Here is a 24,232-nt window from a genome sequence, read left to right as displayed (position 1 = left end):
GATGTATTACCTCATGTTTTCCTTGTTTACGGTACATCACTCTGGATCAAGAGCATCTGCTAAATGCCTAAATTGTAAATTGTATTTCTTGTGCACACTGCCACTGCCAGCAGGCCAATGAAGTATATATATATATATATTTAGAAATATATACCGTATATAAATATAAATACTTTGCTTTAATTTTATAATGAAATTTAATGGGGCTCTGATGGGGCTGAAAAACCTTGCCCAAAATTGGAGTCATACGTCATGCTTTAGTTGTGAAGATTGACGTCATAGATGACGTCACAGAAGTCCAAGATCCGCATTGGAGCCACACTCACATTTTTGCTACATTCTTCAGAGTTCAAATGTGACATGCATACATGTCCTTCACACTCGATGTGGTAATTTAAAATGACATCTTATGGGGAACAATATCTTGGGGAACAGCATCATTGCTGTGAAAGAAACATCCGCACTGTCTGAAGACGTTTAGGAGTCTTTCATAATTATTAAAGTCTCCTAAACTTGCATTCAGAGTGCTGATTTAGTTTAGTTCAGAATATATCTTTTCATTTCAAGAGTCTTAAAGAGTGCCTTTTGAGTTGAGCGTGTCTTTCCCTTGAAGTGAGCTGCTTTGAACATCATCATCATCAGCAGCAAATGCAAAGCAGGTCAAGTGATTAATATTTGATAGTTTGGCATGATGGTTAAAGACACCACGGCTATCCACAGGTTTCCATTCAAGCTGCTGCCCAAGTGCCAGTGAGCAAGGCACTGAATTTTGAATGGCTTCGGGGGACTTCGTGTAACTTGCGGAATGTGTTGTTTCTATTGCTTTAGACACGATGTGCCCAGGCTGAATTTAGATATTTAAGAACTTCCTACATTCACTACTTATCTCTCAACTTTAAAAAAAGTTAAAAACCTTTCAGAGTAGCGCTTTTCATCACCCCCTATCCATTTAAACATTGCACTTTTTTGTTCAAATTCAAGAGCCAAACATTCATTGCACATGCAATTATTTCTATGGCCTGATAGTTACCATTCAGAAATACAAATTTACAAGCAGCTACGGTCGTTGTCCCTTCTTTTTTTTTGCATAATATAAATATTTACAAAATCCATAAATCCATTTACTTTTTCATTTTTCTTTCATTGTACATCATGCTAACAATGCTAGAGGGATCAATATTTCCGAACATTCCCATCCTTGTGCTGAGCTCTTCATTTTGGTATTTATTGTGCTGGCAACTCGAGGGAGGGGAAAGTTGGGATCTAGAATCAATAATAGATCAATTGAAAAATGTATTCACACATCCCTCTTGCTGCACCAGGAGGACATTCCTCTCAAGTTGTAGGAATAAAACATTTGAACTGCACAAAACAATATCAGGCCATGTTTTCCCTCTTATTATGACCATTCCACACACTCTCTCTGCAAGCAATATCTTCTAGTATGTGACAAACAATACATTCTTTGAAATGACGGTGAGGAGAATTTTCTGTACAAGCTCATTTCTATCCAGACAGATTTACAATCATCCTCTCCAGATAGACACCCCTAAAGTCTGCCAGCTTCTGCAGATTTATCCCCCCCCCCCTCCCCCCACCCCGTTTCTGCTTTTTCAGACTGTGCAGAGCCAATCCAAGATCCACTCTATCTTATTTCCTGTCCATCAACCTCTCTCAATTTGCAGGCGCATATCTGATGCAACAGAGGCATTTAAATCCATCCAGGATGTTTCCTTCATGGCCTCAACAACTACACTTCTGTTCTCTTATCTTCTCTTGTTAGTGGGTCGGACCTCAGCCCACCGCCATCAGCCATTGTAGTAGGCCACCAGTGACACCACCGTGGGTGTGACTGGTTCTGACGGACCCTCGGACGGGCCCCCGGATGGGTCCTCGGACAGGCCCTTGGATGGGCCCTCGGATGGGGCCTTGGATGGGCCCTCGGAGGCATCGACTGCCGGTTCCTCTTCGGGAGTGTCCGTCTTTGGCCATGAGGCGATGGCTGGTTCTGGTTCTGGTTGGGCCAAGACAGCTGGTTGGTCCGAGACAGCCGGTTGGTCAGAGACAGCCGGTTGGTCAGAGACAGCCGGTTGGTCAGAGACAGCTGGTTGGTCAGAGACAGCCGGTTGGGCCGGTTGGTCAGAGACAGCCGGTTGGTCAGAGACAGCCGGTTGGTCAGAGACAGCTTGGTCAGAGACAGCCGGTTGGTCAGAGACAGCTGGTTGGTCAGAGATAGCCGGTTGGTCAGAGACAGCCGGTTGGTCAGAGACAGCCGGTTGGTCAGAGACAGCCGGTTGGTCAGAGACAGCCAGTTGGTCAGAGACAGCCGGTTGGTCAGAGACAGCCGGTTGGTCCAAGGTGGCCACCATGAAAGGGAGGTTGTGGTCGTTGGTTCGGCCTCTGACGACCTTGGTGGCGATCTTGGACGAGCTCCTTACGCTGGAGCCACGTTGGGGCGTCTTGCACTGCCACAGCGCCCAGAAACACCTGTAGAACTGTGACCAGCATCCGCACGTTCAAATGCATGCGCACATGCTCACGCACACATTTGTGTACGCACACATTTGTGCACGCACGCACATACACACAGACACGCACACGCACGCGCACACACACACACATAAAATCAGACACAATTGCATATAGAGAAAAGTCAAATAAGACGTAATGATCTGGAGAAAATGAGGGCTACTGCAGTTTGAGTTTGAACAGTCGAATATGTCACCTGACGTGTACCTGACGTGTACTCTTTCACATTTAGCCCAGTCTCACAAAGGAGAAGAGAAATTAATCTGCCGTATGCCCAGTTGCCCACTCCCCCTTGTATAGTGAAGCCCAGGAGATAATTATAAATAATTAGGACTGAGTAGACTCCTTCTCTCCTCAGTCCTTTCAGTCTCTCGTTCCCTTTGTCTCATGTCTCTCGATCCCACTGCGCTGCTCCATTGTGAGGGTCAGCATGTAGCTTGCCTTTTCATGAACAACAATGCGCTGAGAGCTGCTTGTCATTTGTACATTTCCCACAAGGTATTAAGTGTTCATCTATCTATCATTATGTGATAATAAAGTAAAGATGACCGCCATTATCTACTTTGTATGGACAGTTTAGATATTCTGTTAATGCCATTGTTATGGCTTTAGGGCAGTTCACAAAGTCTGGTCAGATCTAAGAGCTCTTATCAAAGTGCCCCAGGATATTAGAAAGTGTTGCCATGCAGAAAAATATTACAATACCTGCAAAATATTATTTTGCATGTCTTCTTTTTATTCAAGCTTTATATAGACTCTTTGCTGAATAGTCTTTACTCAACAATACTTTGTTTCAGCATCAGAACATGAAACGTACAATTGCACTTCTGTGAAAAATAATAAATAATAATAATCGTACTAGTTAAAGAAATTAAAAAAGGGGGGAAAACATACAGTATGGAAAAATTGGGGGGGTGGGGGTGGACTTTTACAGGGGCCAGTTTCGAATTGCAGCCGCCCATAAACTTCTCTTTGAGAGCGGTTTTGAAGGAGTCTAGGGATTCACATTTCTTAATGGCCGATGGTAGGGCGTTCCACATTTTAGTGGCATAGGTCGGAGCTAAATGAATTTGTGTCACATATCACCAGAAAATAATTTAAATGAAGACATGGGAAGCTGCGTTGGAAAAGCACAGCAAACACGTTGATTCAAGTGCACTGGCCAGAGTGCATAGTCAAATGACCCCATGGCCTGAATAATGTCCTGCACTTCGACAGACACAGTATCCCTGGTTTCCGCTCTTGCACAGAAGATCATCTTGCTTCGCACCAAACACCAAACTCCCAAGGTTCCTGAGATATCCCCAGCTCAAAGTCCAGGGTTCCTAATCTCACTGACAGACAGAAAGGCAAGACGCTGAATAATTGAAGACGTCAGGAGCAGGTTGAAAGAATAACAATGCACTGGAGGCACTATTGGCTCTGGTTTGAATTCCGAGTGCACGGATGCACACATAGAGGCAAGAACATACATATACATGCACATGCACATGCACACGCGCAGTCGCGCACACACATACAGTATACAGTCACACAAAAACACATGTGCGCACGCACATAGACACGTAAGCACAAATGCACACAATCCGTTTGTAGTTCGGTGTGTCTTCTTCAGCCCTGACTCCAAATTGCTGTCACTGCAGTCGTCTCTCTTGAGTAAACGTAGTGTACTTAGTATACTTCAGGAGTTTCATGTATACTTATAGTCTACTACATTTTCTCAGGGGACACATGACACTGATGACCCCGACGTCATTGTCTGAGAGGAGATATTGCACGTGTCAAACTCATACTTGGGATTTACATTGATAACATCAACTCAACAATGAACAAAGCTGATAAGAGAATAGGTAAACAAGACAAAGTGATTGATCGAATGATGTGATTTGATTTGATTTGATTTGATTTGATTTGATTTGATTTGATTTGATTTGATTTGATTTGATTTGATTTGATTGACGGATCACAATAGATGGGAGATGAGTACGGATGACACATGAGAAGGTGTATTCTAGACACCACTGGTGACATCCACTTTTTCTGCTGTCGGTGTACACGCACGCACGCACGCACGCACGCACGCACGCACGCACGCACGCACGCACGCACGCACGCACGCACGCACGCACGCACGCACGCACGCACGCACGCACGCACGCACACACACACACACACACACACACACACACACACACACACACACACACACACACACACACACACACACACACACACACACACACACACACACACACACACACACACCCCTTGTCAGGACATATCAGCCTCTGTTCATCCAGGTTAGCGGGAGGGGAGAGAAGCACTGATTGCCCAGGCAGTACCACTTCCTGTTTGTTGGGGCCCCCAAGCACACTCAGCTGTCCAAAAACAACTGCTTAATGTAACAACAAGCTCCACAGCAGGTAGTATAGCACCGTTGAAAAGATGGATGAGACAGGAGGGAAAGACAGACAGAGAGAGAAAAAAGAGAGACATTGTCGGAAGGGGAGAGAGTATAGAAGGATGTGAGAGAGGAAGAGAGACTGGAGAGATGAGATGGAAGAGTGATAGAGGGATGAAGGTGCAGGGAAAGAGATGGAGAGAGTTAAGGGAGGAATTGTAACGAGAGAGCTAGACGGAGACTGATAAAGTCAGCAGGAGCACACAGAGGAATGGAGACTGAGGTCAGCATAAAGGTGAGAAGAGTGACAGATAAATGGACGGAGCATGACAGAGAGATGGAAAGAGGTGCGGAGCGCCTGTATGTATGGAGAGAGGGGGTTAGCACGGTTTTCGTCAGGGTCTACTCAGACCGGTCAGATTGAGTTTGGGGATGCTTCTATAGGAGAGACGGAGAGATGTTCTCCTGCCCACTGGAATTGACAGTGTGAGGGTCAAATGTCAGATATCATCTCAAACAATAAGGCATTCATACATTTTTTAAAGGGTGGCTGGCTGAGTTCAGCTCTCCACCGTGTGCCTCTGTGTGGACTGTACTGTACAATGATGCTCAACTTCCCAGAAACACTGCCATCTCATCGGCCTGTAAAGGAATCCTTTTTTGAGTGGTGCAACCACTCCTATAATATTATGGAGCTTTGTGTGTGGCTGGGTCCCTGGCTGTGTCCCTGTGTCCCTGGCTGTGTCCCTGGCTGGCTGTGTCCAAGCACGAAAATAGCGTTTGGTTGGTTTTCACCACCAAGTATCACTGTTGCGCAGCCTCACACACAGTACAGTGACAGTACAGTATAGTACAGTAGAGGGCCCCCCTGGGGACACCCCCACATGGTCAACTCTGTCATTCCTCAACCGTTTAGGACATGGGGCAGCTCGCGTTCCTGTGGGTCTGGAAGTTCCGGGGACCGCCCTGGGACCCCCACATGGAGTTGCACCACTCCCTTCACACAGGTGTGATTTTATTTCTTTTTAAGGCAACAGGACTGATTGCGTGTGTCTTATGTAATGTGAAGTCATCGGTTGGAGCTGCTGTTGGTCTACTCGTTAACTCACGTTAACGATTAGACAAGACAAGTAGTATAAAGACAGAAATACACGAGTAACTCATAACTAAGGTGTATGAAAAATCTAGATCATTTGAGCTCAATTGCAAAATATACACAAGCACATTCAATGATCTACTGCTTAGTGGCTTTATATCAGACCCGCGAAGCCGGATCAAGAATCCCCAAATCATGTTTTAATTGAGCTCTTAAGTGATGGCAAATTTAAATTCAACATTTCTTAAATGCTGTTCGCAGGCCTCAATGATGTACTTTAACTGTCAAAGATAAATCCTTTCAGTCGATTTAGCCAATGTATTGCTCTCACACAAGTATTCAAACTGAACGGAGTGGTGCAATTCCCCCCTACCCCCCCCCCCCCTCTCTCTCTCTCTGTCTCTCATTAGCAGGCAACAGTGCAGCACTATCTCTCTCTCTCGGTTTCTGGCACAACAGCACCACTTTTGCCCCTACTGGTACTCATGAATAGTCACATAGGTGAACGAACACATAGGTTAACACGGACATTGCTGTTCCTTGGAGTGGTTGCACCACTCAAAAATAAGATCATGTAAAAGACAGTATAATGATGAGGAAAGCTATTGATATTCATCTCTCTACCTCAGATGATGGGTATGGTAAGTTGTAACCTCTCCCAAACTTTATATGCTCACTCACACTCCCGTGTTGGACTGTGTTTGGATTGTCTGGAAGCAAAGTGAGATAAGCTTCTTTTAATGCAAAGTAAAAGTAAACTTGTTATCAGCCACTATGTCAATGAAAATTAGGAAGATAAAAAATAAGCCTTTAGGTGACACACAGTTCTGTATGATAAAGTTATCTGTGTTTATGTCTGTTCAACTTTTATGCACACCCACACCCCAGTTTGGATTGGGCTGAGCCTTTCCATATCGGTGTGTTATGATCGGGGGAAGGTTACATGTACATGAAATTATCGACTGTTCTCTGTTTAATGCCAATGGGGTAATTTAAACAGATGTGATCTGGGTATCATTTCATTTTCCAAATCAAACGTTCCATTAACTGATGATAAAATAAGATAAGCATCTGCAAAAATCAAGACGTTCTGCCTAAAGGCACCCCCACATCTTGTCACAAATGCATTAGCCCATTTAGAATGTCCTGATTTGTGTTATGAAAACTAGTTCATGAAATGATCAGTGTCCTGCAAGGCCTGCCTGGTCTGTCTTGAATATATACAGGTGTATGAATAGGGAATCATACTTGGGTCTCCCCACGCCAACAGCTATAGTGACTAGTGACTAGCCTAAAGGGGAATTCTCCCTTGGCCAGGGGAGATATTAAGCATTTGGTCATCGGGCAGAGGCTCTGAGCCACTACTTCAGTCTGCTACATACATATAATCATAAAGCTTGCTTAAAAGATTGCTGCAGACTTTTGTTTCTCAAGCATAAAAATACATTGGAGGCACTTGATAAATCACTGTTGGGTGTGACAGCATCATAAATGGAAAAATGAACGGGGAGGACATGGCTTGATTGTATGTTTTCCTACATGGTTCTTATTAATAGCATGACATTACGTTTTGAAGAGCAGGAATGTGATTGCATCTTAATGATTAACAAAGTTGCAAGCCAAGGATATAAAGCAGAGCATTAATCAGTGTTGTTGCCCTTTAATGAGAGCGGTGTCAGAGATGAATGCATTGGCCACAAACAACTGAAACAGCTGGAGCTCTATAAGGAACCCTTTGTCTTCTTTTATTATAACCACAACTTAATTATATCTATGTCTCTATGTTAACTGATCTTACATTGATAACATCAACTCAACATTGAACAAAGCTGATAAGAGAATATAGGTAAACAAGACAAAGTGATTGATCGAATGATTTGATTTGATTTGATTTGATTTGATTTGATTTGATTTGATTTGATTTGATTGACGGATCACAATAGATAGAGATGGGAGGGCATTTTAATGAGGTATGAGAGAACAAATTGAGCAGCTACTGTACATGTGTATGTCGAGGCTCAGAGCTATATAATGAGGTATTAATTCTTTGCTGTTGAACCAACCGTTTTGTAATTAGGCTATACCTTTCTGAAAACGTAAGGTCTTAGAAAGCCAAATTACAATTTAGGCATTTAGCAGACACTCTTATCCAGAGTGACTTACAATGTGAGATTACATTTTGTTGTTAAAGATATTTTAACAACACACATCTTGTATGGGTGGAACCCTGGCATACAATATTTTCTAATGGTGGTCCGCGGCCAAATATACAGGGTCCTCCTAGACAACAAAACGTTTCAGAAGTACCACACTGCTCTATCTTTTGACTTTCTATATACTATATGCAACTGCATGCCTGAGTGCCATGTCCCTCAGCCCCAAGAGGAGGAGAATTCATCCGGGAGCCAGACAATTTGAACTGCCTATTCAAATCTTCAACCTCATTGACTCCACAAGACAATTACTGTGGACTCCTTAACAGAGTGGAGAGGTGTTTACCACTTGAAGACTCGCTGGGGATGTTTCCCCCTCGTGCTCAAGTTTTCTGCCTCATGCTGTTTTGGTGGTGTGGCAGTGATGCTTGCTTTCCAGGATGCAGCTCACAAAATGCAGACAAACACTGTGACTGGAAGAACTATATGTTTGTCTCACACATTCCCAGAATGTGCAGTGGGCATTGCTTATCTTTAAAATCGAATCTGGTTTTACTGTGGTGTTGTTTGCCTTTTTATTATTACTGTTTTAGTGAAATGACTTTAGCAAAATACCTACCTACCTACCTACCTACCTACCTACCTACCTACCTACCTACCTACCTACCTACCTACCTATCTACCTAGTACCTACCTACCTACCTACCTACAGTACCTCTCCACTTCCCTCCCTTCCTGGCATGATTGCAGTATACAACATCACTTCTGACAGAATTTAATGAGCCACGGCACTTGGAAATGGAAAGGTAGCATTACATAGTGTACTCACAAAAGAAAAACTCACCTCGTCATGTTCTAACTGGCCAAACATCACCACAGATGACACCACTGCAAACACTATAATATATAAACCACACACTATAATGTTTTATTGTATTATTGAATAGACGTGGTCTGAAGTCTACTCTGAACTAATGGAACATTCAGCACTCAGAAGCAGAACTGCATCGACTATAAAACAGTTTCCTTTGCAGATAAGTTGGTTTTCTAATAGATTAGTTCTATTTGAATGATTTGTTCTCGAATCACACATCACTAATTTAGAACAAGGAGGCCGTGCCCTTCTTAGATTTGGTCTTGTTTGAAAAGAATATGGCAATATACTGTACCAGGTGCAAGACAAGCAGCAATATCACACAAGAAAATAGATACTACACACTGACAATGCTGAGAAAGCTCAGCTGCATTTTTATTGCATTTTATTTCGATCAATCAGATCTTCATCATTCATGACATACTCTATTTGTCCTGAGGAAATGTTGACGACGCAATAGAAATACAGCAGAGCTTTTTCAGCATTACATTTTGACCAGCCCATGTCCTTCCCATTACCAGTGTGCAGACCCAGTGTTTTGACCAGCCCATGTCCTTCCCATTACCAGTGTGCAGACCCAGTGTTTTGACCAGCCCATGTCCTTCCCGGGATCACAACAACACACCACTATGCAAATTGTAAGGTCAATTTGTCCTTGGGTGTGGACATGCATACCTTTGACCACCAGGTCATGATCTTCCCCAGATCATATCACTATTATTACCACTACTTGTATGCCCATTTCAAGCCCAATCCGACCAGGGGTGTGGGCATGCTGTTTTAGGGGAACATGGTTGGGTGGGGGCTGGCTTTTCTGACCGTGGCCCTGGTTTTGACCTGCCACAGCATTCAGATCTACAAGCTCACATGTCACGTCGCAACACATTGTGAGCTTGTAGAGCTATTTTCAAAAGATTTTGACACATTTAGAAAACGCATGAATTGGGACATTCTGTATGAGTACTTTTACTTTTTATACTTTAAGTATTTTGATTCCAATACCTTTGTATTGTAACATTTGAACAGGACTTTCACTTTTTTTAAGAGTACTTTTTCCACTACTGTTGACAAGTAACTTATGCAGTACCAGCAGGCCACAGACATTTTGAGCATTTGTAATAGTCTTAGTATTGCTATTATCATTACTATTATTGATATTTAGAATCATTACCAATACACTAAAGTACCTCCGACTCTGTTCTGCAAAAGACCTGATGCCAAATGATGAGCGTGATGTTTCAATGGAAACAAAAACAAAACAAAAAAGAAACTGATAATGTTTCAAGGCTTGATGGAGTTTGTTGATAGGATGTGTAGTCACTGTAACGATTGTCAGAATGCCTTTCACTGGAGCGCTGAGTGTGCTGTAAAAGAGAGGCTCTCGACCAATCAGGCTCTGTGGCCGACACAATCCATTTGTGCGGTTCTTAATTAAAACCAAGTCATGAAGGGAAATAACGATGCACCATTAACTTCATCAATTATCCCAAAGTTCAAGCGGTTTCTTCCTTAGCCAGGCGGGTTTTGGAGGTGAGAAGCTGTAAAGTTCTCCAAAGTTGCGTGTGGTTTACAGGGCAACATTCATGTTTTACAAAGGTGATGCATGCATGGACAAACAGCGATGCAACAGGAAAGGAATAAAAGTCCACAACACTGGTTATTTCTCAGCTCCACTTGTTTGATTCCTGAAGAAGATCCAGCAGGATCGAAACATTGAAACTGTTGAAACATTAATGTATTATCGAAGGAAGAAGGCACTGGAGCAAACTTGGACAAATCTAGACGATGTTTAGATTTGTCTTTGATTTCCGATAAAAAGCTTTGTCAGAGTTTGCTCCAGTACCTTAGCCTGACACTCAGCCTGAATTTTCATTTAGTTTCACTTAATTATTCAATGAATCGCCAGAACATATTTTTTTTTAAAGCATGGCTAACGATTCAGGGCTGGAACCAGGCTACCAGTACCTTCCTCCTTCTGCACATACCAGTCCCGCTCCTGAGATATACCAGACCAGCCTGCATTTGGCTTGATGCACAGTTTCATCATTTACTGTTAGTTGACACACATTTCTTTCTTTTCCGTAAGGCTGTCTTATAAGCTTAGAAAAAGTGGGACACATCAGGGTTCCGAGTCTTGTGGGGACAAAAGAAGAAAACTGTTACGGTTGAAGGCAACAGCCTGGCTCCGGAGACTACAATTGTGTCATTATTTAGTCACATGCTATTGGTATTGGTAATACTTTATTGGTTCAACATTCATATAAGTAAGAGTCAGAATTAAACATTCTCACTTTCAAAATCTTTCAAATATAGAGAAAATAACCGATCTACAAGCTTGTAGATCTGCTATTAAGTAGGGCATTATAGTTTAGGGAAAAAACTAAACATAAAAAGCTGAAATATGGGGTCAATGCCCGACAGCAATGAAGAGCAGATTACCCATAATGCACTGCCATTTACACTCCTTTGTCCCTTGAGTCAAGTTGGCCATCCACTGACCTCTTGATGCTTGCTGGAACAGACATGCAGTAGGTGATATTCGTATCTGTACAGCATTTTTAGTCTTCAACTCGCCTCAACTCACAGTTTCCATAGTAACGGGCTGGGAGGAATTGAAGACTGAAAATGACATACAGGACATCTCTCTCGTTCCCATGCTCTCTCCCCCTCTCTCTCTCTCTATCTGTCTGTCTGTCTGTCTCCGATGAGGGACAGTGACGGGTGGGCTAAACAGTCCCTGGAAGGTCAGTTAGTTCAGTTGTGGTAGTGGTGAGAAGCATTCATAAAATGGTCTATCTTAGGTAACGCACAGACCAATGATCAAGTATGTATCAGAAAACCTTACTTTAGACCAGGAAATGATCATGTGTCTACAGTACATTTCCCGCTGATTATGTTGGGTACCGTATACTGTAGGCACAGGAGCCTGCATCTTCGGAACCGCAGAGAGCCGTGTATGAGCAAACGGACTGGCAATTGATCAGGTACAGCTGTGAGGAATTAATTCAATATCCCATTGTGTTTTCAATAAAATATATGGTGAGAGATGCTTCAATTGGTGCAAATCGCAACCTCCTCTTGCATTATTGGAAGGCATTGTCAGCAGTGTGTTTTGAAGAGAAGGGGTCTTCATGGAGGAACTATATGACAGAGAAAACTATAGGAAACTATATGACAGCTGTTTGCATCAAGCCCACGGTTATTTTCTGTAACTTAACAGTTATAAATCTCACAAAATAGAATCAGAGTCTTACAGACCAATTATTTGTAAAAAGAAAAAAAAAAGACTGCATACACAGATTCCCAAACCTGGAGAAACTTATTTTACACATGAGTTCTGTGACTTCTTTTCCATAGCATCTTATAGCATCCATAGCATCTTATGAGTGTTCTAGTGGAATCTGCCTGCTTGATATCAGCGTGATGTGGTCTGATAACCTAGCTGTGGTATTCAGGTGATTCTGGCCTGTATGTTCTTGTGCGCACAAATGTAAGATAATTTAAGATTCATAAATCAAAGTTCTGTAAGACTCAACTTACTTTGTCTTTAAGTATTTTATATGACTCGCTCAGGCATAAGTATTAAAGTTTAATCATCATAAATCCAAGAACACTTTTATGAATGAGGCCCCAGTAGTTATATTCAGGGCTATGTGTCCCTGTGAGGAAAGTAACAACTGATTAACAAACTCTTCAACTTTAATTAGTTTTGGAGATCAATGCAACTTGATAAAACTTCCCATCTCTTGTTTGTCATTTTCTTGTGCAAAGAGCCCTGAGGGCGAATATATAATAATATTTTTAAACCCTCAGGCAACACTTCTGTGCCTCACCAAATTGAACAAGGGAGATGAGTAGATTATGTTGAAGTAAATGTTTTCCAAAACTGCAGCATCGATATGAAAATACCAGTGAATAATATTATCATATTTTCATTTAATTTCAACATTTACTCTGCATTGGTCACGTCTTTAACAAAGTGTCGTTCTTAAGGCAGGCTTGCCATAAAATAGCATGTAAGAGGTGAACGCAACCAGCTGAAATATGCAGATTGAATTTTTCCAAATATGTTCTGTCTCTGAGGAAAGGATAGGGCAGCTGCAAAATGATGCAATGGTCAGCTGGAAAAAAGTCAGACATTAATACAGCGATAAAAAACACATTTTAATCATTTGGCATGCAAAAATATAGTTTTCGGAGGGTTATACAGAACTTTAGGAGGGACAAGAGCAACAAATCCAGTCATGATAATGATGAGACTGGTGTGTGTTGCCTTGCATTTTATTTTTTACGTTTTATGTATTATTATTTGCTTGAGATATGACACAAAGCAATCCAGAAACTTGTGGTTTTCAAAATCAGGAACACTTCTTATCTGAAGCATTCTGTCAGCTTAAAAATATAAAAAAAGATAAGAGACCAACAGAAAAAGAGTATATATGCGACAGCTATTGAGCTAGCCGAAAATGACTTTAAATGCAGATAAACTGACAATTACATAGTTTTAACACAATCTGTCAGCAAGCTATCTAAGCCAACAGCTTTTGTTGATAAACACCAGATGTTCATAGAGTATTACCAAATAAAAATGTCATAGCCTGTGAAGTTAAAGGAGAATTTCATGCTAGAAGGCTTTCTTACCTTGTTGGATCCGCACCAAAGTGGTCCAGGTGTTATTTGTGCAAAAACGCATTATTGGCTATTTCCCCTACCCCACGCAAGACTTTGTGAGTGGATGGAGCTCGCGATAGATGAGATTTCACGCTTTACGGCTGGAACACGGCAACGGCGTTATACTATGGAGTAAAGTGTGAAGCTATACATTTTACACATGTTGACATTATGAAGAGAGGATTTATACAAAAAAAATGATTTCCAAGTGATGGAAATAAGCTAATTAGCACTAAAACCCAGTGCCCCATTGAGGGCTTATATGGTGGGGTATAGGGGAAATTGCCAATAATGCATTTTTGCAAAACAAATAACACCTGGACCACTTTGGTGTGGACCTAACAACTGCAACTCTAAAGGTAAGAAAACGTAAAGCATGACATTCTCCTTTAAACACTTGTTGAGCACTTATTTCTTCTTTTCCTTTCTGCTTTTCCCTTCAGGGTCGCCACAGCGAATCTGCCTCCATCTCACCCTGTCCGCTGCCTCCTCTTCTCTCACACCAACTAACTTCATGTCCTCTTTCACTACATCCATAAAACTTCTCTTTGTTCTTCCTCTAGGCCTCCTTGCCTGGCAGTTCCAACCTCAACATCCTTCTACCGATATACTCACTATCCCTCATCTACGTGTCCAAACCATCTCAGCCTGGCCTCTCTGGCTTTATCTCCAAAACATATGCACTATCCATCTGATGTACTTGTTCCTGATCCTATCCATCCTTGTTACTCCCAGAGAGAACCTCAACATTTTAGTTCAAATAGCCGATCTACAAGCTCACATGTCTCGATGTAGATCGGCTAGTTGAACTCTTTTAAAAGGTTTTTCAAAATAGTAAAAAATGGCAAATTAGTTTAGGGATAAGGGATAAGGGTGGCGCAAGATGGAACCTGTAATCTTTTCTTATTTTCTGTTTTTACTGTGTTTTGAAATGCATTATGTTTTTGTATGCTGTCGCAGCTGTCCTCTCATTTCTTGTAATGTCAGTTTTGTTTAGTGTTCAATGTCCGGGGACTACGGGTGGAAATGAGCATCTCTGCTAAATCCGGTGTATTTTCGCTACATTTTCAATGTAATGTTCATTAATATACTCTGTCCTGTCCAAATAAACAAAGTAAAGTAAATAGCACACCTCACCACTGTTTTACAACTGTCATACATGTCCTGCACCACTCTAACATACTTCTCCGTTACGCCAGACTTCCTCATACAATACCACAGTTCCTCTCTCAGCAACCTATGATATGCTTTCTCCAGATCTACAAAGACACAATGCACCTCCCTCTGACCTTCTCTGAACTATAGAGGCACTGGGGAATAAAGTTGAACTGGACGGCTTCAATGTTTGAGCCCTCCTCCTAGCACAAGAGTCTGTTGCATTTTCATCCTCCTAGCACAGCAGTGTTCTGTCTAATCTTCAGACTCTTAACACAGCGGCCTGTAGTGTTTTCATCCTCCTAGCACAGGTGTCTGTTGCGTTTTCATGCTTTCTTATTCCTGTTCTGGCCCTCTGGCCAAAAAGAGCATATTGTATGTGTATGTAACAAGTTGGTAAAGTGTTTGGGAACAGTGCACACAAAAACAAATCCTGGCATTATTGTACACTGCAATTCCTTTCTACTTCGTTGAATGCGATAATAACCACCGCAGAGCTTTCGACTTTAGCTCAGGAATGAATCCAACTAAGAACGAAGGCTGCATATTAAAGCTTTATGCAGAGGTGTCAGAGGAGGCGAGCTGAATTAAAGAGGTCACAGGGGGCGCGATGGGGATATTCAACACAATGTTTTTTTTATCTTCAGGGACTTTTCTATTTACATACCCTATCTTCTGACTGGAATTAAATACAAATGAACCACACGCCTAGAGGAAAAGTGAGAAAGTGATAGAATCACTCAAAAATAAATGTCTGGCAGTTATGCCAGTTTGATTAGCCTACAGCGAGATTAATGTTTCCTTCAGTTCACGGGTACAGTCAAATTTACTTTCAAGCCTGTGTTACACTTACTGTAGTACATCTGCTATTTCCGGTGCACGACACCAGTGCAGAACCAAGTAAACATCGGGTATGCAGGACTGCAGAAATGTTGAGTGTTGTAGTGTCCAAAGGATGTTGGATAGAATGCTTTGATTTGACAAGGATCTCAGGCTCCACGTCCTGCCGACTATGCCAGATTGTAGTGATATGCAGGTAGCGGGGATTGAACCCCAGTCCCCCACTCGCCAGACTGACGCACAACCTGTCATGCCAATAGGTCTGAGCCAGATTGGCAGGTCTGTGTAGCCCCACTTGCATTGAATCAATAAATATTTCATAGTGAAAGTGCATCGTGCAGGTAGAATATTTCCTTCCTAAGCCATTCCGTGTGTTATGCACGCACACCACCACCTCCTCCTTCGATGTCACGTTGGACATATATAACGTTAGTCACTTTTTAGAAGAAAAAAACCCCATGAAAATCTGTGAAATGCTTTGAATATTATACATTATATATACATCTTTGCTTCCGGGGATCCCTGACACACAATATTTTGAGATGGCGGTCTGCGTCCAAATACATATAATCTTGGGGGTCCTTGGCATGAAAAGGTTTGAGCAGCGCTGATATAGCAACATAAATTTTTCTGAAAACCGTTTGTAGAATTGGCCCCACTCAGCTCTTAATGGTGTGAATGCCCGGCGCTCACCTGTTTGTTCATGAAGATGTAGATGATAGGGTTGATCACTGTGCTGGTCTTGGCCAGGATGGAGGGCACGATGCTGGCCTCGGGGGTGATGAGGCCCGCGGGCCCGAATGTGGCCAACAGTGCCATGATGCCGTAGGGCATCCAGCACAGCAGGTAGCACGCCACCATCACCACCACCATGCACAGCACGCGCTGCTCACGCTTTCTGCTCACCGCCCGGTTGATCCCGCTCACCTGGAGGAGGGAGGGAGGGAGAGGGAGGGAGAGAGAGAGAGGGAGGGAGAGAGAGGGAGGGAGAGAGAGGGAGAGAGAGAGAGAGAGAGGGGTGGTGATTTGACTGGGCATCTTCTACATTACATCAGTTGTTCTGTAGGTACATGTGGGTCGGGCCCCCCAGTGGCTCCCCATATGATTTTTGGGGAGTCCCCAGATGAAAGTAAAGGACTAAGACTATGACCAAACATCACAGCTAGGCCTGAGGCCATGTGTGTTTAGAGGTTGTCAACATGTTGAACAAAATCTTTCTTTCACCCAGAAAAAATAAAGAAATAAAACTGGTGCTCACAGGAGATTAAAAAGGTAGGCCTAACAGCAAAATGTGTCCGTGGTGCTCACAGATCAAACGGGATAGCAAACACACGGAACAACAAAAAATGGGTGTAATCACCCGGTGCCAATTGCCTAAACTGTAATCCTGGGTGCTACTCTTCCTCTGCCAACCTAGGGAGAGCCCCAAACTGAGCTCATGCTTCCTTCAATGCATGAGGAGTGAGCAGGCCGCTTCTTACCACCTGCCAGGGGTAAGACTATACGTCCAGTAGGACGTATAGCACATGGAATAACACGTTATTCCAACCAGTTCCTTTCCCCTCCATCGGGCTGACCAGGGGGAGGCAGTATAGAGACCAGGATTACTAGATGTTTTTTGTTAGGGTATACCTACCCTATAGGGCACACGGGGAGATCATGCAAACTCCACACAGAAAGGCCCTTTCACCAACCCCACCTATAGGGTATGGGCACTCATGACGCATAGGAGAGACCACGGTCGCCCACGCTCACAGCGTCGGAGGGACCCTAACCACATGTGTGTACGACTGTACAAACATATGTGGGGGGCCTCCGTTTTTTTTTTTTTTTTTCAGACAGGAAAGGGGGAGAGAGATGAGGAGTGACACGCGGCAAAAGCCGTCGGGCTCGGGAGTCGAACCCGCGGCACGCCGTCCGGCTGGTTTGGCAGCCTAGGTGCCCAGACGGTTGAGCTAACCATCCGGGAGTCTCTGTTCTTTTGTCAGATGTAAGAGGGGGCTCAGAGGAAAAAGGTTGGGAACCACTGCCTTACATGTTCTCTCCAGCTGCTCCCATCAGGGGAACGTCAACGTGTGGAGATGTGTCACGCTATACAGTAGCTTTAATAGTAATTGGAGAACCATTGCTGTTGCATCCTCTCTACATGTTTTATGACTCTGTCCAGCTTGCTCGCCAACGTATTAACAAGCTGTGCAAAATCATGAATCATAATCTAACTCCAAGATTAATAGACCTGTAACTTAAATTAACTCTCAGGGTTTTGCAGTGCAGTGGCATATATGCTGATTTGCACCATCTGAAAACTCCATTAGAGAAGTGTGTGGTTTTGTGTGTGTTTGCATGTGCGTGCGTGTGTGTGCGTGCGTGCGAGTGTGTTTGTGTGATTTGAAAGCGTAATATAATGACTCCTCATGGACAAGGAGAAGAGGCCCGCAAATGAAAAGAGGAGATGAAAGAAAAGGAGGGGAGGTCATACAGAGATTGGAGAGAGAATATGACAGAGTGACTGAAAGGCAGACAGACGGCAGGCGGTGGGGAAGAGACAAGATGAATAAAGGAGAGCAAAACCTCATCACCCTGCCGCAAAAGAGAGTCCTGACATTAAAATTACACTGGGAATAAAAGGAAGTAAACAGAGCAGAATCATCGGCATAACCATCAGCCACGGAGAGGTGAGAGTGTGTACACATCACGGCTGGTTCACATGCACCTGCTCACATGTGGAATGGCATTATGCTCCGTTTACTTATGGCGTGTGGCAAGATTACTGACTTGTGGATGTTTTGACAGTAAACAGCAATAGCAGACTGCGTCAGTGACTGTCTCAGCAGGGGAGGGCTGACAAAATGTCACTTCCCTTGAAGCCTGATTTGTATTTTGTTGCGTGACGGTAACACGCACCGATGTTCATTGGGCAACACTGTCGTACGATGGAGTAAAAATGTATCATTACATCAGGGCACATGCACAGCTCTCCGTCATACTTAAATGAATGCACACAGGGCCTGGTACTGCCCCGGGCCCTGTGTGCAGTAGCTAAGCAGTTTTATTTGGCAATCCAATGTACTTTAGGCAATCCAATCCAATGTACTTTACACAGAACATCAAGCAAAGGTAAAAGGTAACTACCGGTATATGACATTAGGATGCATAAAACAAAATAAATAAAACATTATAGATACAGTTGGTGCAAAAGGAAAAGTAACTCAGTCAAAAGCAGCGGCAAACAGAAAGGTGTTTAGTTGCGCTTTAAATAAAACAACAGTGGCATCCGACCAGTTTTCTGGGAGTTTTTCCAGATATGTGGTGCACATCATGAACTATAAGCTGCTTCCCCAAGTTTACTTTTGGTTTTAGGGACAGAAAGCAGACTTTTTCCAGATGACTCCAGATATCTGGATGGTTCATGATGTTGAAGATATCTGGATGGTTCATGATGTTGCACAAGATCAGAAATGTATTTTGGCCCAAACCATTCAAAGCTTTATAGACCAACAGTGGTAGTTTGAAATAAATTATTTCACTGTTACAGTACAGTAAACATGCGCGCGCACGCGCACACACACACACACGCACACGCACGCACGCACACGCACAGCCGCTCACAGCATGCTACCCACACACAGATACGGTAGATAGATCCAGGGTGATCCATGTGGACATGGAGCTCAACCAGAATCAGGCTGCTTGGATTTCACTGCAGCTCTGTCTCCTTGTAGGTCACATGACGGCAGCTGTCACTCCTCTCTCTCTCCACACAGTGACAGACACAGACTCTTTCCAAAATCATATTTATATATGCTGTATGCTGCAGCAGGGCTACTTTTATACGCCTTGACTCATATGCTGTGCACTGTGTGCAGTGACCGTATCAATATATGATACACGGTATGTACTGTAGGCCCATGTAAACATGCGCGTGCACACACACTCATACGCACACACACACACACATGCGTGCACGCAAGCACGTGCACGCACACACGCACACACGCGCGCATGTGCACAGTGCACGCACGCACACGCACGCTGTGTGTTGCATGCACACACACACACACACACACACACACACACACACACACACACACACACACACACACACACACACACACACACACACACACACACACACACACAGCCAGGGAGGAATAAAAACATAACTAAAACATTAAGAGTGGGAAAACTTCCCAAGGTCAGCTGTCAATCATCTCTCTCTCTCTCTCTCTCTCTCTCTCTCTCTCTCTCTGTCATGCTCAGTGTGAGCACTGGCATATTCAAACATTGCATACAGTAGTATGTGTCCATGTGAGTTCTGAGGGTCTATTGAAATGTGATATGAGGAAGCACTCCTTCCCAACCCAAAGTCTAGCATGTATTATTCAGTTCACAGCGGGCAGTGCCGCAGTGGACTGACATGTTTCCAGACATTTTGAGGCCATTTCGTGACTGACACTATATGGAACATGTTACTCGAGTAAAAGTGGTAATACCACAATTTACTATAGTACTCTGTTACTAGTGAAAGTCCTGTATTCAAACAGGAGTACTAAAGTATAGACATCAAAATAGGCATATTATACAGTAACAAGTAAAATTAATCATATTTTACAAAATAGTTCAGAAAATAGCAGATCTAATAGCTCACAATGCGACAGGTTGTGAGCTTGTAGATCGGCTATTTTTGAATAGCTTAAGTATATGATAGGGCTTAAGGGGTTCATGTATAGCTTATCTTTAATAAAAGCAAATTAGATTAGATTTCAAATAATTGTAGTGGAGTTGCCTCTGAGATGTTGGGGAGTAGAAGTGAGTGAAAATGTAGGCTACTTAAGTACGGTTCTTGAGTACATGTACTTCCACCACCAAACCGCAGTTTTTAAACATGAATTGAGCGCTCCATGCCACTGCACGGTAGCATTGACCTGACTTGTGATTGATTGACTGATCAAGCGATGCTTCTGGAAGAGAGCTCAGTCTGATTCTCAGTCATTTAACCTTCAAGTCAATCTTTCTCCCTGCTAGATGTGACGATGTCAGAGGACTGCCAAAAGTGACTTACCCACTTTATAAAAACATCAAAAGCTTTTCAAAAACGAAAGTCTAACTTTTTCCACACATTGTGAGCTTGCTATTTTAAGTAGCATATATATATATATATATATATATATATATAATTATATATATTCTTTTTGAGTTTATACCAACTTTATCTTTTGTGTCTCAATTCAAGCTGACTTACTGACATTTTTGCCTTTGTTATTCAGCGCTAGCTATATCTTTCATGTTGGCTTTTCTCCTGTTTTAAATCATTGATGCAACTGAACTACTTAGATGTGCTGGATTTGGACATGCTTGTGATTTGCGAACACGCATAATGTTTTTGCTAAAATGCTTTATTTATTTATTTTTTTAATAGAAAGGTTTGCTCTAAGATGTCGGGAAGTAGAAGTATAAAGTAGCGAAAAATTGAAATAGACATTAAGTATAGTAAAAGTATCTCAAAATGGTATACTTCTATAGGACAGTAGGCCTACTTGAGTAAATGCCCTTAGTTACGTTACACCACTGACATCAGCCAAACATTAAATAATATGTGGAATTTCATATGTAACCTGTAAAAGAAAATACAAGAGATGTCAATGTGCGTCAAGCATTTAGAGTATTTCTGCTGACAGCTGGATTATGGATAGAGTTCATTATTACTTTGTGACCCTACAGGTCATCCATCATCTCGGCTCACAAAAAATGCCATTTTGGCTCTCAGTTCGTACAGCTTGGCTTCCCCCGACAACCGGTATGACTCTATCAGCCCTGGAAAAGTGACAGCTAATGGATTCAATCTGAGCACCGATTGGATACATGCGATGGCTGGCCTGCACATTCAAGTGGAGGAAACGGAAAATAAGTGTGGAATGATTGCAATCAAAGCGTGGGAGAGAGAGAGAGAGAGAGAGAGAGAGAGAGAGAGAGAGAGGAGCTGTCTACACACTAACCAACTGCTCTTATAAGCTCAATACACTAGCTCAAACACTAGCTCAAACACTTTACCCTTCTGACTCAGATCTGTGTTGTCTTCTCGGATAATAATATATTTTTGTAATTAAATTAGAGTAGCCAATCAGTTTTCCCCTTTGATCCCCATTTAATCGTCGTGCCAATTCACAGATTCCCCACATGCTTGAGTATGTGCGTGCGTGCGTGCGTGCGTGCGTGCGTGCGTGCGTGCGTGCGTCTTGCCGCAGCTTTAAGCTTTAGGCTGTGATAGGCGTTGCTGGGGCAGCGACAGCGATCAACCTCGACCAACCTGACTTTCCTCCCGCTAACGCAGCAAATTATGCTCCAATTAAGCAAGAGCCACCATTGAAGGATTCAAACCTGCGATCTTCATGCTGATGCACAGGAAATGTAGTTACCCCTGTGCCAGGGTTGCCATGTCGCGTGCATAATAAGAGACTTTGGGCATGTTGGGAAAATGAACGGGGAATTCACTTCTGGGTCTCTCGTTGTCATGAAAGGGGACGGGACTGCAACGCTCTATAGTCGCTTCTTTTGGGCTTGTTTTCACATATCTTGTTGCTTAATTCCTCTTCCAGAATCTGGCAACAGTGCCCTGCGCCACCAGAACACCCCAGTTATTTCCGATGTTGCATAGATCAGCCTTAACCACTTAAAGACCTATTTTACAGTACATTTAGCCAAGAATGGCATGTCCCGAAATAGGGACGCCATGGTACTTAAAAATAACAGTGGGTGCAGCACTAAACAGGCTTACTAAACAAACAAAGAACACCATGCCCCCTTTATTTCAATTTGACATGGAAGTGTGATGTACAGTAGCCTAGATATTGAAGATGAAATGATGCACTGACCTAGTTTGTACACTGAATAAAAGAGAGTGGGATTGATTGATTGATTCAGTGGCATACGGACCTGGCGATAGGCCCCAGTGCAGAGATGTTGTTTAGGCCCCCAGTAGTACAGACTTGAAGCTGTTTAAATAAACCAGTCAATCAGTGACATGACAACACCGACGAATCCTTGGTGTTACTCTTCATGCGACCTCGATAGTATACCCAGGCTTTCTTTTCACCATCGCCTTGACCTTTCTTTTCCTTCTTCCCCCTTCATGGGCCCCTTGGGGGCTGGGCCCCGGTGCATTGCACCGGCGATATTTTCGCCACTGGATAGATTGAATACTATAAGGTACAGGTACCATGTAGGCTAAAAGGATAACACACAAAAGTCTGCCTGGGGACTTGTTTCCATTGTGGTCCTATACTTTAATTCCTCAACATGGCATAAATGAAATAACACAACAATACATATCAACAACAAATGCAAAAACTACATGGTACAAAGGAGAAAAAGGGAAAAAATGCAATGATACCTTTCTATGGGAAAAATGTGTTTCAGTTAATACAAAATAAATCTTCACAGCCGCCTCTGGCTAAATGTACTGTAATATCCCCCCCGTTGACAGCAGAACCATTGTCTGCAGTGCAATCCTGGCAGGCCGTCATGCTCAATTACATTTTTACAAACATCAGCCGACCTGAAGTCTTGGACAGTGATGTTAAAAATAGCTTGAAAAACAGTTAGATCACAAGCCGGATGAAAGTGTTCCAACTGTGTCCAACAACAAACTGCATCAGTGGTGGGTTCATCTGTAAGTATTGTGTGTGTCCTTACGTAAAGGCTGTTATAAAGGAATTAGATATTTGTTTACTTTTGATGCACTCTCATTCGTGTCTGTGTCTGTCTGTCTGTCTGTCTGTCTGTCTGTCTGTCTGTTTAGGGTCCCTATGTCTGTCTGTTTACACGGGCGGCTCGCGGGAACCGGGCCGGCAACCTGGGCGCGTTACTGTGCGTCTGGATGTTCCGGGGACCCCCACTTGGTAACTCTGTCATTTCTCAACCGTTTCGGACACGGGGCGAGTCACCGAAACTGGGCCGGCCCCCTGGGCGCATTCCTAGGGGTCTGGATGTACCAGGGACCCCCCCATGATAACTCTGTCATTTCACACACTCATATTGAGGCCAGGGAGTAGGGCTTGCAACTAGTACAGTGCAGTATAGTACATGTAGTACAGCACCACTCAGTTCAGACGGGTCAGATTTTTTTTTAATGTATCCTAACTGCACCTGTAATGTGTGCGTCCTTGAGAGCTTACTCCCATGTGGACATGATTCAATTGTTAAAGATGGGGTGCAATGGCTTTTTGGGCATTTTATTTTGAAGTTTCAGTCTAAAACGGAAGGCTGTGTGTTTCTGAACCAATCAGAGCGTCGCATCCCTTCAGGCTATGGGATGTAGCTCTGCGATGCGTGGAGTTGTTTGTTTACAAAACTTTACAAGTCAGACAGACGGGCAGCAAAGCATGAAGCTACTATGTGGGACTCGACACGTCATCACGCATCACATTTTCGTTTAAAGGAGCATTCATTGATTTGGGTGATTTGGAAAAAAAACCTGGTAACAAGATGTGCACATGCACGCACTACAGTGGGGG

General features: G+C 43.1%; 1 protein-coding gene across 1 annotated transcript in view; it reads right to left on the bottom strand.

The window, feature by feature from the left end:
* Window positions 1-1,750: 1,750 nt before the first annotated feature.
* Window positions 1,751-24,232, bottom strand: part of LOC306943012 (vertebrate ancient opsin-like) — a gene marked incomplete at both ends in the record, with an annotated part of 82,529 nt that continues 60,047 nt past the window's right edge. The window contains 3 exons of the mRNA XM_079529217.1: window positions 1,751-2,218; window positions 2,307-2,495; window positions 16,413-16,646. Of these exons, the coding sequence (XP_079385343.1) occupies window positions 1,751-2,218; window positions 2,307-2,495; window positions 16,413-16,646 (891 nt within the window). The remainder of the gene's footprint in view (window positions 2,219-2,306; window positions 2,496-16,412; window positions 16,647-24,232) is intronic.

This window comes from Electrona antarctica (assembly GCF_951216825.1).
Source record: "Electrona antarctica genome assembly, chromosome: 19".
Taxonomy (NCBI): domain Eukaryota; kingdom Metazoa; phylum Chordata; class Actinopteri; order Myctophiformes; family Myctophidae; genus Electrona; species Electrona antarctica.
Note: the sequence above shows the minus strand (reverse complement) of the source record. Positions and strands in the feature narration are given on the sequence as shown.